At 39.1% G+C, this 17021-nt stretch overlaps 1 protein-coding gene across 2 annotated transcripts in view; it reads left to right on the forward strand.

Moving 5' to 3' along the window:
- Nucleotides 1-17021, forward strand: part of ophn1 (oligophrenin 1) — a 41612-nt gene that overhangs the window by 18700 nt on the left and 5891 nt on the right. Inside the window, exons 17-22 of one of the 2 annotated variants that reach the window (XM_057326235.1) lie at nucleotides 1783-1888; nucleotides 4093-4252; nucleotides 4431-4569; nucleotides 6900-7214; nucleotides 7721-7850; nucleotides 10097-10147. In XM_057326235.1, the coding sequence (XP_057182218.1) occupies nucleotides 1783-1888; nucleotides 4093-4252; nucleotides 4431-4569; nucleotides 6900-7214; nucleotides 7721-7850; nucleotides 10097-10147 (901 nt within the window). Of the gene's footprint in view, nucleotides 1-1782; nucleotides 1889-4092; nucleotides 4253-4430; nucleotides 4570-6899; nucleotides 7230-7720; nucleotides 7851-10096; nucleotides 10148-17021 lie in introns of both variants that reach the window. The other variant, XM_057326234.1, reaches the window with a different exon arrangement.

The following is a 17021-nucleotide window of genomic DNA, read 5'->3' on the forward strand; positions in this document are numbered from 1 at the left end:
ATATGAACTATCTTTTTATTTTTTAATCTTAGTTTATGTTCAGTACAGTTTTTTACTCGATGTTGAAACTGAAACAATTGTATTGACATTAACTAACATTAACAAGGTGCTGAAACAAAAATATTGCAATGCTTATTGTTAGTTTATGTAAGTCAATTCATTTACTAATGCTAATAAATACGTTATTGTGAAGTGGTACCACTATGACATACCACAAATGAAACTATGGGAACTATCTTTCTTTTAGTAATTCCAAAGTAACAAACCTTTGCCCAGAAGTTGTATAAATGTCATGAGATTTTATCAGCCAGATTTTTGAGGTCCCACCATGGAAAGAGCTTTAAACAGTATTGATAGAGTTACCACCATGCTGGGCTTTTTCGGGCTGCTTTTCCTTATTTTTTAAATTTTAACTTTTGTTTTTACCATTTGTTGGCACAATTGCACAAAACTACATTCAAGCATACAACTTTAGATCAAAAGGTTTTACTATAATCACTATAAACATTTCAGTTAATTGATCCTGAACCTTTGACTGTTTTGATATTGGTGCACTTCTGTCCAACAGAAAGAGAAAATAAAAATGACACATTACAGTTCATTAATGTAACATTAGGTTGTTTATGTTGTCAAAAAAGGAAAATGTTCATATAGATGCCTTCTGAGATTTACTCAACTCAACTTTATTTATATAGCGCTTTTTACAATTTTCATTGTTACAAAGCAGCTGTACATGAGACATATTGACTATAAGCGAAACAATTAAAGTTAATTTAATTGTAAAACAGTTAATTTATATTAACACTCAGACAATTGTAAGTCGATCTGATTTGTAGTATTTCTGTTAGCATTCTGCAGTGATGTCACCCTTCTGTTCTCTGTGTATGTGCGCTCAGTGCGCGTGTGTGATTTGGTTGTGGTATTGTGTGTGTGAGTGCGCGTCCAGCTTTGAGCATTTTCCTCGAATCATGCTGTGTTCTAATCCTGCCTTTACCTAATAAGATTAGAAGCCATTAAAGCATCTTTGATTATTATAGCTCGACTGTGTAGCTACGCTCAGATTACACGCAACTAAACTGGCCGGCACAGAGGAATGGCCTACACCTGCCGAAGGATTAACGGCTCACTTTAATGCGCTTTACTCGCACGGGTCCAAATCTTATCATGCCTTTGATCTCGTGCGGTCGCAGCTGGTCGCGGTTTCTTTTTTATTTAGAAAAGATGTTGAGTGGCTTCATTTGACCCCTTCGAACCTATAGAAGCTACACTGGCCCGCAGCTCCTCCTAAAACTGCTCTATGGAGTTCCCAAGTACACGCTCGGTTTCCAGTTCACTGAATTTCTATAAAGTAACCACTGATATGGTTAGCCAGAGGCTGTGTGCTCAGATAAAGCTGTGTTTATCCCAGATGTCACAGTCAATGTGTCTCTACTGATCCTTTTAGGATTTTACAAGTTGTCTTTGGACAAGTCGAAAGACGTTCGGCAGACTGCCGTAATATGTCAGCCGGAGAAAAACAAACAAATTCACACTTCTAGAAACCGCTAGTTTGCTAACTCGAGCAAATGGCTCTATACAGCTCTATTAGTTTTCGAGTAGATGGAACGGTGCACCGACTGTACTGTCTGCTGTATTCGATCCTTTCTAACGTAGTACAGTGTAATGAGAGACAGGTGAACTGGTCTTTCCATAATGGGCGACCCTAAAAATGTGACAGTAAATATGTTAATGATGTGTTTTGGGTATCTGAAGTGCATGTATGTGTGTGTTTGACTTTTTCAGAATCAGAGAATCTGGACTATCGGTTAGGGGCGGTCCACTCTCTTGTTTACAAACTTCCAGAGCGGAACAGAGATATGCTGGAACTGCTAATCAAACACCTGGTCAGGTAAAACACACAGAGGCATGCATGCGTGCACACGAGCGCTCCGAATGCGGTTTTCTAACCGGTACCCAGCTCGCTTGAGTGTACCTCTATAATTATATATTTGAGCTGTGTTTTGGTTAATGACAACAGGTTGCGTGTGCGTGCGTGTGTGTGCGTGTGTGTGTGCGTGCGTGTGTGTGTGTGAAAGTTCTGCCTAAGCTGAGAATAAAAACCTACTTTGCTTTATAGTGTATAGCTCCATATGTGTCATCTGCGTGTGTGTGCGTCAGGAATACCCATATATACAGTACACTAGCCCAAAGTCACGAATTTGGATAGACATACTAAATTGAAATTGAAGGTAGGATTTAATTAAATTGCATAAAGTGGAATAAGTCTGCAAATGTTTCTGTAGCTATAAGAATAGATCAGCACATGACAGTAGTAGACAGTACATGAGTGGCCATTTAGCAGATAATTGTATAAAAAGTGACTTGTATTACATTTATTACTTGGACAGCATCCCCTGAGGTCATAATGTCATGAGCTAATGTCTGTTTCACACTGGACACGCAAGCATAGTGTTTATGGTGCTTATGCTGGACAGAAGCAGAGCGTTTGCATCGTGACAGACCGGCAGCGGTTGCAAGCGCAAGGCTGTGTACCACCAACACAACAATTGCAAATTCGCCTTAGGTTTAATTCATGTATGAGCTTAACCTGTTTACTGACAATATAGATTACATAACTAATTTGTTTCATTCTCATTGTTTTTATGCTTTACTGCGAGTTATACAGATAAAAAGCTGCTGTATCTTATCTGTTGCTCGATTAAATAAAGATAAAGATTCACTGAAGAGTGATTGACAGCACAATGCGATCGTGTTAACCCTTCAACATATACAATATACGCATACAAAATATGCGTTTCTCTGGTTAAAGATGAGGCTTCACTCTGTTCTGGAGAGATGATTGACAGCATGATGCAATTGTTTTCCCCTCATACATACAATGAAATCATATAACAAATGACTTTATGATCATTTTAGATTTTTTATTTGTAAAATATAAATTATTTAAACAACCTTTTGTGGTATGGCCAAAAAACCTAGCAACAGTGTGTTTTTACCATTTCATGAATTAATCATGATAATCTCAGCCAGGATTAGTTTCCTATGAGTTTAATGCTGGTTTTATAGAGAAGGCTTAAGGCTGGTCCCGGACTAAAATGAATGTTTGGGCTGTCTTAACTGAAAATAACCTGCTCAGGCATGTCTCAAAGGGCCATCAGGGCCATTGTTTTGTCTCAAGATGCACACCAGTAATGTTTTTTCTAAGGCATTTTTATAAAAGTGACTTAAATATCCTAATTTAACTAATGCGTAGTCCTGGTTTAGGCTAAGACTTGTATGTGAAACCGGGCCTAATTATTTTTACGGCATGAAAGACACTTTTTTTTTTTTCACTACATCTGAAGAAGTAACGGTTCAATATCAGTTATTTTATCATTATTTGTTGACTTGTTCAGTTAAATCCAGTGTTAAAAAGACAGGTTTTTTATTTCGTTTTTAATGTAATAAGGAATACAAAATAATGTAAAAATAGATCAAATAAAGTATAAATGTGTATATTTAAATAAATCATATAAAAAAACAAGATTTATCGGATATGCTGTGCACCGCTATAACGTACTGAAAACTCCTAAACATATATTCATATCTGACAAAACATGCCACAGCCTTTGTAAAGAGGTGTGCTGTGGATTTACAACAGTAGAAATGAGAAAATCCTTGCGAAACAGAATGTGGCACAATAATCATGTTACCTCGACTATTTTGCTTTCATAATTGTTGGAAGCCAAAGTTGAAAATCAATTACGATTAATTGCACAGTATTTAGAATGATGCACAGGGTTAAAGTCATAGTGACTGTTTAAAACACAATAGGCTCCACCTCACATGCTTTTAGGTCAAATTGATATTTTGTCATGTCGATCCATGTGCATTTTGGCCATAAACAATGCTGTACTGTACAGCTGCTTCAGCTCTGCCTTTGCGTGCTGTGTGAATGTTGTAACCTGTTACCTTGAGTGTCGGAAAAAGACGCGCTGCTTACGTGTGCGGTGTGAAACAGGCTTTATGGTTCGCTACATTTGGATCAAACCAGCAACCCGGGGTACCAGACGAGAACTTTAGTCAGTATGCTTTTTGTGTGTAATTCTTTAGCGTATGCAGCCACAGCGGTGAAAATCTGATGACAGCGTCAAACATGGGCGTAATATTTGGCCCCACTCTCATGAGAGCGGAGGAGGAGACGGTGGCAGCCATGTTGGATATAAAGTTCCAGAATATCGTCATGGAGATCCTCATCGAGGACTACAGCAAGGTCAGACATGCCCGTGTTTTAATGATCAGGGAACAGTTCTGCATTTTGTGAAAAGCAAAATGAGACGACTTCTATGTTTGAAATAGAAAACAACGTGTGATTGACAGGACTGTTTAGTGCTCATATTTTTGATGATGTGTCTGCTTTGTGATTCATGCCATGTGTTTGATGCTGTCAGATCTTCAGAGGTCCTCCAGAAGAAACCATGCCGCCTCCTGTTCCGCCTCCGAGGGTGGCGCCTCGAAGACGGCAGCCAATCACGATCTCGAAACGCCCACCTCATCTTTACCCTGCCCTTCAGCCTCCCATTTTCGAGAGTAAATAGTCTTCGTCATCGTAGCCATCATCCCATCATCATGCATAGCTTTTTTTAATTGCTTCATCAGTGATCATCAGTAGATTCTTGTGAAAGTGAATTATTTGTCATTTATGTGCTCCAGACTTTTTATTTTTTCACTTTTTTAAGATCTTTGGAGCCCAGATCAAACATACTGTATTATGTGCTTTCTAGATTTTTATATAGTGCTATTTTATATTAATCAGTATTTTCTTTTTCTTCCTTCAGTACTTTTTTGCTTTTACCTGTTTTTGTGCAAAAAGGCTAAAATACAGTATACACACACCCAAACATCAGAGTACTCAGCAAAGCACACACACACACACACACACACATAACAGCTGATCAGGTTTCATATATTTTGGAAGGGACCTCGGACTGGATATGTTTCTCCTTAAGTGCTTTTTCTTTAAATGAGGAAAATACGCTCAAACCTCTCCGACGTCCCTGTCACACACTTGCACACATTCCAACCAGTTTAGTTTTACGCTTTCATGCACATTGTGTATTGTATGATTAAATCTGAAGGATCAGGGCGTGTGTACGCGTCCGTGTGTGTGTGTGTGTGTGTTTGTCTGCCCTGATAAATGTTTGTTCTCTGACATGTTGTCCTCCCCTCATTGTAAGTGGTGTTATGTAGTGTTTAACAACAGTCAAGCTAATAGTACACTCACTAGAGCATGAAAACTAAACGACTACCTGCCCTTCAGCGTTAAGTGTGTGCGGGCATCAGCGGCGCGCTCGTGCGTGTGTGCGCGTACTTGTATGACTGCATGCGTGTGTATGAGTGTTGGTATGCCGCCATTGTGTGTGTCCCGTGTCGGCTACCCGATGAGTTTGAGAGCTAATGCTTACATGTGTTTACGAGTCTGTTTTCAATCGCCTTTTGGACTTCTTTCCTGTAATAAGCCGTTTTCATTATTAACATCTGAGCTATTTTTTCCTCCTCTTGATCAAAAACAAATGCGCTCATCAATCCATTAATATGACTTTCTTGTTTGAGTATTAATGAAATTTGGCTCATTAAAGCATGCTGGATCCTCACTTTGCTTGTTCTCTGTAGTAGAATAAAAATTTACTTCTGTTGTGTTTTTTTGAAAAAGCATGAATCTAAAAAGATCATATCTGCTCTTTTCCTGTTTGTTGGATTGGACGGTGGAGGAGTTTGTGTGTGTGTGTTAGTGTGAGAGAGAGAGAGAGAGAGGGAGCGCAGTAAGCCACCTGTTGAGTTGAAATGGAACTTAGATGGTAAGTAAGTTTGTGCGTGTGTATGAATATTTTTGTTGAGGATACAAACAGTCATGGAATATCGGGAGCGTGCACATGTGTGTGTGTGTCAAAATGTGAGTTTCTTTGTTAAGGCGTGTTCATGCAAATGTGTTTGTCCAGTTTGGCTAGCTCGCACACAGCTGGTTGTTTTGACTGATGCTGTTTGTGTGTAGATTCACACACACACACAGCTGTGTTCTACACTTATGTCCTTGATTGTCACATGGCCATAGACCAATTTTTGATATGAGACCAGTTTTATCAGTTCACACACTCGACCCATAGTGTACATAAGTGAACTCACAACTCAAATTTCATTCATAAAATTCACTCATTATCTGATTCAGTATTCATAATTATGCTAATTCATTCTCAGACTCACTAATAGACTGAAACACGCTTTTAGTGACCTTTCCCTGCAAGAACTTCTCCATTGTATGACAAAAGCATCAATGAAGGCAGCAGTAAACCACAGGTCAAAGCCACAGTTAGCTTTTACCATCTTCATTAAAGGAATCACAAAATGTCATCTTCACAAACAAATAATGAAAATGAGCTAAAAGCATATTGCATTCAAGAAAAGCTCCGTTCTGCTGAAGTGAACTTGTGTGTGAAGCACGTACAACACACACCATGTTTGGCTTGAGCGGTTCTTTGCTACCACAGACACTTTTCATTTTAGTTTACAGCTCCCATTATGCTTTCTGGCCGTGTTGAAGCTATTACAACCAAATGACTCACTTTGGATAATTTGTAATTTGATTTTGACTAGTTTGGATTTTTCTTAAACCTTTATTGGCTCGTATTTCTCGTCTTGTGGAAATACAAGAGGACAGAGAGCCCGATGAGCTGTACACTTTTATTTATTTATTACAGACTTCCTCCTTAAGCCAAAACTACAGGAACAGGAAATGTAAAATTTTAACGACACCCCCGATAAAATCTTCCCTCAGGGGAAACGTTCGAGAGCAATCGTGTTCCTGACCCGCCAGACGTTAAAGTAGTGTTTTATCTCCAATTCACCGTCTCTGTGCTTCACAGGACGAGAACAAAACAGTGCCGCTCATAACGGCGGGGAACCCGATGGAGATACCAGCCTCACCAACCCAATTCCTCATCAGAGAACCAAACTGGTACCTCCTTCCGTCTCTCCTCCATCAGTCCCACTCTCTCCAACATCTTGGAAGCCCAAACCTGCTCTACGGCCCTTGGATTGTGACGTTTCCAAACTAGACGTCAGGATACAAGAGAGTCCGAGGCAGGACGGTGCGGCGACGACCAACGGGGAATCGGGCGCGACGGTGAACCGGGCTCAGTCTTTCCAGGGTAGGAGGCCGCAGCTAAAAGTGACAACCGGTAACCAAGTAACAGGCATGATCAAACTTTCCATCACTCGGTGTGACATGAATGAAGGTCAAAATCTGAATTTAAAGGAGTAGTTCACTTTCAAAATGAACATTCTGTCATCAGTTATTCACCCTTCTGTCATTTCAAACTGCAGAACACAAAAGAAGATATTTTCAAGAATGAAGTTAACTGGCCCCCATTCACTTGCTTTGGTATTGTGTCCATACAGTAGAAGCGAATGGGGGCTGTGCTGTTTTGTTAACAACATTTTTCAAAATATCTTATGTGCTCTGCAGAAGAAAGAAAGTCATACAGGTTTGAAATGACGATGGGCATGTAAATGATTGAATGAATTTTCCTTTTGAAAGTGAACTGATTGCTTTGTGTTATGTAATAATGCTGGCATTTAAAGTATGGATAATAAGCAAGTGGGCCACACACACACAATAGTTACGATGTGTGAGTGAGTCAGTTAAAATGCTGGTAACAGGTGTGTGTGTGCGTGTGTGTAACAGGAGAGGCTCAGGGGCTAAAGGGAAGATCTTTCTCAGAGAAGAGTTCCATCTGCCGGCCACCCACTCGACCGCCAGACCCGCCCAACCGATTCCCCGTGAAACCTCAGAATGAAGAGTCAACGGCCTCGTAGTGAGTAAACATCCGTCACTATAAACCGCAGCTCACTTTGATGCTAGTCTTGATTTATTCAGATCCTTATTTTTCAGCACTCGTGTTTTGAAATGTTGTTTTCCGTGGTTTTTCATTTCAGCCCTGAAAGTCCAATTTCATTATCGTGATGTGAACTGTGTTCTTGTATTCAGATAAACACTGATAAATCAAGAAATATGTGGCGGGGCGCGTAGCACACAATCCATGCCTACGGTTTTATAGAGTGCGCCAATGATAGTATTAAATAGTTTGAAGATATACTGTAGCCTACCAGCTTCACAAGGTATTCAAGTGTGGTTTCGGCACATTTATCTAGGCAGATTTGCTCTGAATTGTTCCGGTTATTTGCGAGACACCTGTCTACTGTAATTTTCAAGGAGCGCCACAGATTCTTCGATGAAATGAGAAGTTTGACTGGGCGATTGTGAGATATTTGACTTTTTTGTTCCACTGCGATGTCGGGGATCATCGCCCTGCTGAAGGATGAACTTTCTCCCAAGCTTTGCATCAGATACCCTGTACTTTTCTGTATTTTTCACTTTCTATTATTCCTTCCATCCTATGAAGATAGCACAGTACCTCCTGATGATAAAGAGCCCTCCGACATGATTCTTCAACATAGGGATGGTGTTTTTGACGTGTGGGCATATCACTTTAGGTTTAAAAGCCTAAGATTTTTTCCACATGCTGCTGGACCACTTGCATATTGGCTCCGAATCCAGGCTTTCTGTAACACGGTGGTTTTCTGAGCAATGACTCCTGCTGCCGTCCTTTCATACACGCCAATGATAATGCATAACTCATGAAATTGTTGGCCGGTCCGGGTTTACTCCATTGTCAACGACCGAGCCCTGAAGGGTCGCCGGCTTCTCCTTTGCAGTTTTGAGGGACGACCTTTTCTAGACAGTGTCTGGGTGGCTCGATAGTCCCATCAACCCTCAATACAGTTTTATATCTTTTTTTCCGAGATGTATGCGTTTGTTTCACTTTAGCTCAGACTCAGGAATGCTCTTAAATCGTCATTTTCACAGCAGTCCTTAAGATTCGCAGCTAGACTAATGATCCCCTAACTGTGGGGTTTTTATCCTGAAAATGCTACAGTTATTTTAATGATTCACAGGTAGAGGTCAATTCGACTGCATTCGCCTCATTAATGCAATTGTTTTCCATTTGTGTTAACTTTAACCATCTGCGACGAAAGGATTGCTCAGGCAAACAACAATCTGTTTTTTTGATACTTCTTTTTAAACAAAGACACGCATTAGAATTTCTTTTCCAATTCCAACAAAACGTCACCCTTAAAACAATATTGAGTTTCAAGTGCTTTAAAAAAATACAGATATCACAGAGGCTACATTACAGCAGTACTGTAAACCGAGACACATCATGATCTCAATACTTGGGTAATTAACTGTAAATATACGATACAGAGCAGAATTTATTTTTGAAAGACTGCTAATCTAGAATCTAGGATAGGTTTCTGCTTGTCAGCTCCTTATAATTGCCATTCTATGAGCAGGAGCAGGGAGCGGTAATCTTAGACCAACTCTGAGAAAACATGTGGGTATGTTGGCTGCAGTGTCATATGGTCTTATCTCCAAATGACTTCAATCAAATTGATCTCGGAAACACGCATACACTCACGCACCCTCACACACAGCCTCTCACGGCTATTCTAAAAATCATCATTATTAATATAATACCTCTTATAACCAATTTGTTGGGGTAGTTATTTATAATAAACACATTAATATGAATAATGTCTTCAATAAAATATAATGATGATTAGAGGTGCGTGTGTTTATGCACGTTTATACTGTATTTGCTGTGTTTTCCTATTAACCGATAGCCAACAGAAACAAGTTTGTGTGTGTCAAATGCAAAATGTGTGTCACGCATATACACACTCAAAGATTCCATAAAGATGTCAGTACATGTACACGAGATTAAATAAGTGCAAAGAATGACTCGGAGCTAAAATAAGCAACATTTCCAAATTTGGGGTTCAAGATTCAAACTTGAGTCTGCAGCATTTTCTGATCACTGTAATCTGATCGACGATGTATTCTGCTTCAAAGCATGTAAACAGCAAAATGTGATGCACAAAGGATATAAATAAAATGCACAAAGGATATAAATAAAATGCAGCATTCAGTCTTCAGAATTAGGATAATGTATTACTGCATCGATGGTTTGATGTCTTCTTTTTTTCTCTTTTCCCATAGTGTCGCCTCCAAAACCAAATTTTTTGAGAACGCTTCCAGGCAGATGGGAAGGTACGTGAGTGTGTGTGCGAGTACGTTAGTGTGTGAGTGTGTTCATGTTTGTATTTCCCGGTGGGGACCTAAACCTGAATACACACCAATACCAAAATTGAGGTCCCCAGGGGCAAAAAAGCTAATAAATTGTACAGAACAATATTTTTTACAAATCTAAAAATGCAAAAAGTGTTCTATGATCTTTAGGTTTAGGGTTAGGGATAGGGGATAGAATATACAGTTTGTACAGTATAAAAACATTACGCCTATGGACTGTCCCCACGGGGATAGTCAACCAAAGCCTGTGTGTGTGTGTGTCTGAGTGCGTGCGTGCGTGTGCAGGAGTGTGTGTGCGTGAACCTTTAATTGTATCCAGCAGCTGCCTGACCTCAATTAGAACGGCTCTAGTAAAACCCAATGCGCTTTTCATGTGGTGCTTTTAAATAAAGTCGTGTTTAATACAGGACCACATGCTGAAAGTCCTTGTGTTACAGACCAAATAAAAAACGGACTAGACTCACATCCGACCAGTTTAGTCCCGCGTGGAGGTTTCGTGTAGACCTTTAAAATAAACAGGCACTTTAGAGCAGGTTAACGGATCTGAGTCTGGAGAAACGTACATGTACACACATTCGCACCTAGAGGCATGCCGGCCTTACTTGAACCCATTTGCTTAAGACTTTGCTTAAATTTGTTCACAAAAAGGAAGGTGTTAAAGAAATGTTCCGGCTTCAACGCATTTGTGGCATTATGTTGAAAATGATTTTGTTTTTTGTTTTTTAGATAAGCGAAAATATACATTTAAGAACACACAGTTGAAGACACAGGAACCTGCAGAGTTTAAAGGCAGAAACATGAAACTTTAATTTTTCCTAAAGAAATCATTATTGAGCGAAGCCTGTTTATTATTTGAGCTGTAAAACTGCTTCACAGGGACTGAGTTTTACTGTGGAGGGTAGGAAAATGTATGCACTTTGTGATTTAAATCCTGTCGGATTTAAACGTGTTTGTGGTTTTTCTTTTTCCACCTAACCTTGGTCAAATTTATGGAGCAAATTACCCACTGTTTTTTGGCCACTTGAGGGGTCTGCCGAGAAATCTAATCCCATCCAGATAGGAACGACAGCATTTGGATTTTTTTTTTTCTCCATTCTTAATTTATTTTCACTTTCATTAAGATGTATTCTATTTGGCCAAAATTCTTGGTAAAATAACAGTTGGTGCTTAAATGATTCAGAATAAACTCTATGAGGAGAATCCCTTTTTTGAACTGCAGGTATCTAAATTTAAGGTTTTGAATAAACGGATAATACTCATTTTTGTTATGTTTATTCTTTCTCTTATTCATATACATTTACATGATTACCTCAGTGATGACGTTTTTAGGCTAACCCAGAAGCAAGCTCCGCGCTGGTTCCCTCGACCGAAAGCCTATGCATTTTCCCCGTAGACTTTTGGAAGATCGCAAAAAATAAACTCTGTGATTAACAAAGGTTTATTATGTTTACACGTTTAAAGAATCTTTAAAGATTAACACCACATTTGTTACTTTTGAAGCCAAAATACAATCGTCAGAAATAAAAAGCTAACACGATGCTATAAACAGACTACACTTAAGGTCGTTCGATATCAACGTCACCACCACCAAGCCTCTGACAACTCTTTCAAACTTTATAAAAAATGTGTTCCCTGGCAAGTGTATGAATCCGCATCTGTTTTAAGAGATCTGTGCCCATGTTGCATTATTTGTGAGCTTTATATGCGCCATAATGTCTAACGTCCCCGCCAAAGGAAGTAGTCGCTTTTAGCAACTTGTTAGCAACCGCCGTTTTTAAGACACAATAAGGCTTTAAAAAAATCACAAGTGGGTTATAATTGATGCATTTTATGTCATAGAATAAAACATGAAAATATTTAGAGGTTTTGTTTACCACAGATCTTATTTCGGGCGATTTACCAAAAACCCATTCAAAAAACCTTTGGAGACTTTGGAGCGATGGAACCGGAAGTCCTAAAATGCTAACTCGCTTCTGGGTTTTGCATACAAAAATGCGTCATCTCCTCGGCTCCCTATATCCATATGAAATGATCTACTGTCAATAAATGTAACTAAGTTAGTTTAGAAAACTAATCTAAAACTAAACTAACGAGAATTAATCCCACAAATACTGTAGGTAGTGTTGATAGAAACAATCCTGTAATCATCTAAAGTTGAGTAATACAACAGCAAAGTCATTATCTCAAGATTCTCAAAATAATGAGATTAATTTCAGTGTATAGAGATTAAAGATATTTCTCAAAATAAGACTCTAACTTAAATCAACTAGATAGCAGGTTTAAATAAAAATGATACTGTTAAATACAGTTCAGAAATAAAGGTAAACCTTCCATAAAAACTGTAGAAATTTAACTTTTTTTTTAAGAAAAGGAATTAAACTTGTTCTGCCTTCTGTATTTTATGGGCTGCATATGTTAGTGTTTTCCATATCAAAATCAATGTGGTCTGATCTTTTACCAAACTCTAAAATTGTTGAGATGGCAGTTTGGCAGATTATTTGAATCGAGGATGATTCGCTTCACTGCACGTGGCTCCTCTCCAAGCCTTGTGTAGCTCAAGTTCAAGGCCTTGCACAATGCTAGAACAATCCTGACGGAAGTCTCAGAGGATACCGAGATAAAAGGTTGGACCAATGCAAAGCAACAAAGTGAATCAAAATGAAAGTTGGTAATGAAGCACTATGGAATGATTTTGCGGAGTAAATTAAAAAGGTATTGCAAACTGCATTTGCAAATGCGTTTTCTATTTGTTCGTGTCAAAATTGTGATATAATTCAAATGCAAATGCAAGCCGTTTGCATTTGCATTTACGCGAACGTACAATGTCTGCCAAATTTCAAAAGGAGAAGCAAAGTCTATTTTCAAATGAATTACCTCTGTTTTACGAGTTACGACCCTGCCATATTTAAATCGCAATAGCAATTCCCCATACTCTATTTTACTTCCTCTGGCGTCACGTATTAAGCCTGCCAAAACTCAAATGAAATCGCAAATTCCTTTGCATTTGCATTTCCCCTGACTTGTACAGAAACCTGTTAATCAATGGCGGGGGTGGGCTTATTCAACGGGGCATGTTTGTATCAGGAAGTGACATCATTCACCGTCGACTAGAACTTAAGTAGATACATGTGATACAGCTAAACACATTAGGAGTGAAGTTACAACTGCACTCACAATCGGCGTTGAAAACAGTTTTCAGTTCTTTTTGTTTGGAACTATCTTGCGCTGGAACTCTGGGCTCAGAGCGGCATCACTTAGCATGTGAAACTTCGGTGCAGGATGGATAATCATCACCTTCTGCAACATTCCTCTACACATGTTTGTTTGTTTGTTTGTTTATGGTATTTATTTTCACAGTACTCGAAGTCAAAGCGAGGACATGACATTTATTGACAACACTGTGACCGTATTTTGCATCATGATTAATACGTGTTGTAAACCATAACAAAACATGTTCACTTTGTATGAATAAACAGCATCCTGCATGATCATTGTTGTTCATTATGCATATAACAAGTTAATAATATACAGTGAGGGAAATAAGTATTTGATCCCCTGCTGATTTTGTAAGTTTGCCTACTTACAAACAAATGAAGGGTCTATAATTTTTATGGTGGGTTTATTTTAACTGATAGACACAGAATATTAAAAAAAATCAGGGGGAAAAAATGTTATATAAAGGTTATAAATTGATTTGCATTTCAGTCAGTGAAATAAGTATTTGATCCCCAAGCAAAACATAACTTTGTACTTTGTGGAGAAACCCTTGTTGGCAAGCACAGAGGTCAGACATTTCTGATAGTTGGTCACCAGGTTTGCACATGTGTCCGGATACATTTAGTCCACTCCTCTGTCAATCTTTAAGGTTTCTTGGCTGTCGCTCAGCAAATTGGAGTTTTAGCCTCCTTCACAGAGGTTCTATAGGACTAGGGTCTAGAGACTGGCTAGGACATTTAATGTGCTTCTCCTTAAGCCACTATTTGGTTGTCTTGGCAATATGTTTTGCGTCTTTGTCATGTTAAAGGCTCATCCATGACCCATCTTCAGTGACCTAGTTAAGGGGAGGAGGTTCTCGTCCAAGATTTTACGGTACATGGGCCCGTCCCTCAGCCCCTCAATGCGGTGAAGTCATCCTGTATACCTGTAGCAGAGAAAAAGCCCTAAAGCAGAATGTTTCCAACACTGTGCTTCTCTGTAGACATGATGTTCTTGGGCTCATAGTCAGCATTTCTCTCCCTCCAAACACAGGAGTCCATTTTGGTCTCACAGCAGTGCCAGCACTTTCGCCAAAGCCTTTTCTGAATCATTTTTATGTTCATTGTCAAACTTAAGACGAGCCAGGCGGGCCTTCTTGGGCAGGAGGACCTTGCGGGTGCTTCAGGATTTCAGTCTACTGTGGCATAGCGTGTTACCAATGTGTTACCAATGTTTTGCTTGCTAACTGTGTTCCCAACTGTCTTGAAATCATTAACAGGCTTCTTCCGTGTAGTTCTGGGCTGATCTTTAACATTTCTCATGATCATCTTTACCCCATTGGGGAAATATTGCAGGGAGCTCCAGAACAAGGGCATTTGATAGTTATTTTGTATATCTTCTATTTCCAAATAATCACACCAACAGTTGTCTCCTTCTCACCAAGCTTCTGTCTGTAGCCTATTCAAGGTTTGTGCAGGTCTCCAATCTTGTCGCTGACATCCTTTAAAACCTATTTGGTCTGGACCATGGTGTTGGAGAGGTTGAACTGGAAGATACAGATTCTGTTGGCAGGCATCTTTTATATACATAACAAGCTGATTTAGGAGTACTTTCTTAAAGTGACAGGACTAATCTGTGGTCCATATAGGCACATAATCAATCTGTGGAGCCAGAATTCTTGCTAGTTGGTAGGGGATCAAATACTTATTTCACTGACTGAAATGCAAATCAATTTATAACCTTTATATAACATTTTTTCCCCCTGATTTTTTTAAATATTCTGTGTCTATCAGTTAAAATAAACCCACCATAAAAATTATAGACCCTTCATTTGTTTGTAAGTAGGCAAACTTACAAAATCAGCAGGGGATCAAATACTTATTTCCCTCACTGTATTACGAAAGTACGTGAATTCTACATCTCTTTATTTGTGTATCATAACATAGTGAGACAAAGACAAACTTGTGCTCCAGTGTTTTAGTGAGTTTGCTGGACACAGAAGTAGCGGTCATCTACAAATTATGGAGTTGTTGCTGTATATATTAGACAGCAACCTGTCTGTAACGAGGAAGGCGGGACCGGTGTGCGCACAGCTGATTCCCACTATCACTCACGCCACCGGCCCCGCCTCGTTGCCTCACGGCTCTCGTCCCGCCTTCCTCGTTACACTGTCATTTAAAAATCACATCTCAAATGTCACAAAAACAGCCTTCTTCCACCTTAGAAATGTTGCCAAATTACAAAATATTTTATATGTTGCTGACGCAGAGAAGCTTATTCATGCATTTGTGACCTCAAGACTTGACTACTGTAATGCACTACTTACTGGTTGTCCTGCATCATCAATAAACAAACTACAGTTAGTTCAGAACGCAGCTGCCAGAGTTCTAACCAGGTCCAGAAAATACGATCACATAACCCCAATGTTATCAACACTTCACTGGTTACCCATTAAGTATCGTATTGACTTTAAAGTTCTTTTAATTACTTATAAAGCCTTAAACGGTTTAGCCCCTACCTACATAACAGAGCTTCTACCACACTACAACCCATCACACTCTCTAAGATCTCAAAACTCCAGACTTTTGATAACACCTAGAATAACTAAATCCACCAAAGGAGGTAGAGCTTTCTCATACGTAGCACCTAAACTCTGAAATAGCCTTCCCGATACTATTCGAGGGTCAGACACACTCTCCCAATTTAAATCTAGATTAAAGACACATCTTTTCAGCCAAGCATTCGATTAATGCATAATATGCTAAATAAACCACCGGGAGACTGCATTTGTTAGATATTATTTACTAGAATAATCTTGCTTGTTCTATAAACACCATGCACTGTGCTGTGTTTTACCCTTTTTTTTCAGTTTTTCTTATTTTCTCCTGTAAAGCTGCTTTGGAACGATGCACATTGTGAAAAGCACTATATAAATAAAATTGAATTGAATTGTATTTAAACATTAATTTAATTTCAGAACAGCCTTTTCAACAACATGTGCTGTAAATGAGCCTATCAGGTGATCCACCAACCTGAGAAATTAATGTAATTATGATGAACCCACACTGCTTCAATGACTTTTCTTGGTAAGTTATCTCATTGAGATCTCCAGACCACTGTTTGTGTTCATCTGTTTATCGAGCCCGTTGAACTTCTTTAAATTATACTTGTTAAGTACCGCAATTGTGATTCATTGTAAAGATTTTCTCTATATGAAACTTTGCATCTGATCCTCGTTTGTTCCATTATTGTTATTTTGGCTTTTAGCTGTAGCTGAATCCTTTTTAGCCACAACCGGTGTCGCCCTTACGGTGTCACTTTGGTGTTGGACTGACTGCCACCACTGCGACGGTGAATGATGTCACTTCTCGATGCAAACACACCCCGTTGAATAAGCCCACCCCCGCCATTGATTGACAGGTTTCTGTACAAGTCAGAGGAAACGCAAATGCAAAGGGATTTGCGATTTCATTTGAGTTTTGGCAGGCTTAATACGCGACACCAGAGGAAGTGAAATTGCATATGGGGAATTGCTATTGCGATTTAAATATGGCAGGGTCGTAAATCGTAAAACAGAGGTAATTAATTTGCAAATAGACATTTGCTAATAGAATTGCAAACGGTTTGCATTTGCGTTTGA

This window comes from Triplophysa rosa, linkage group LG2 (assembly GCF_024868665.1).
Source record: "Triplophysa rosa linkage group LG2, Trosa_1v2, whole genome shotgun sequence".
In the NCBI taxonomy this organism is placed as follows: domain Eukaryota; kingdom Metazoa; phylum Chordata; class Actinopteri; order Cypriniformes; family Nemacheilidae; genus Triplophysa; species Triplophysa rosa.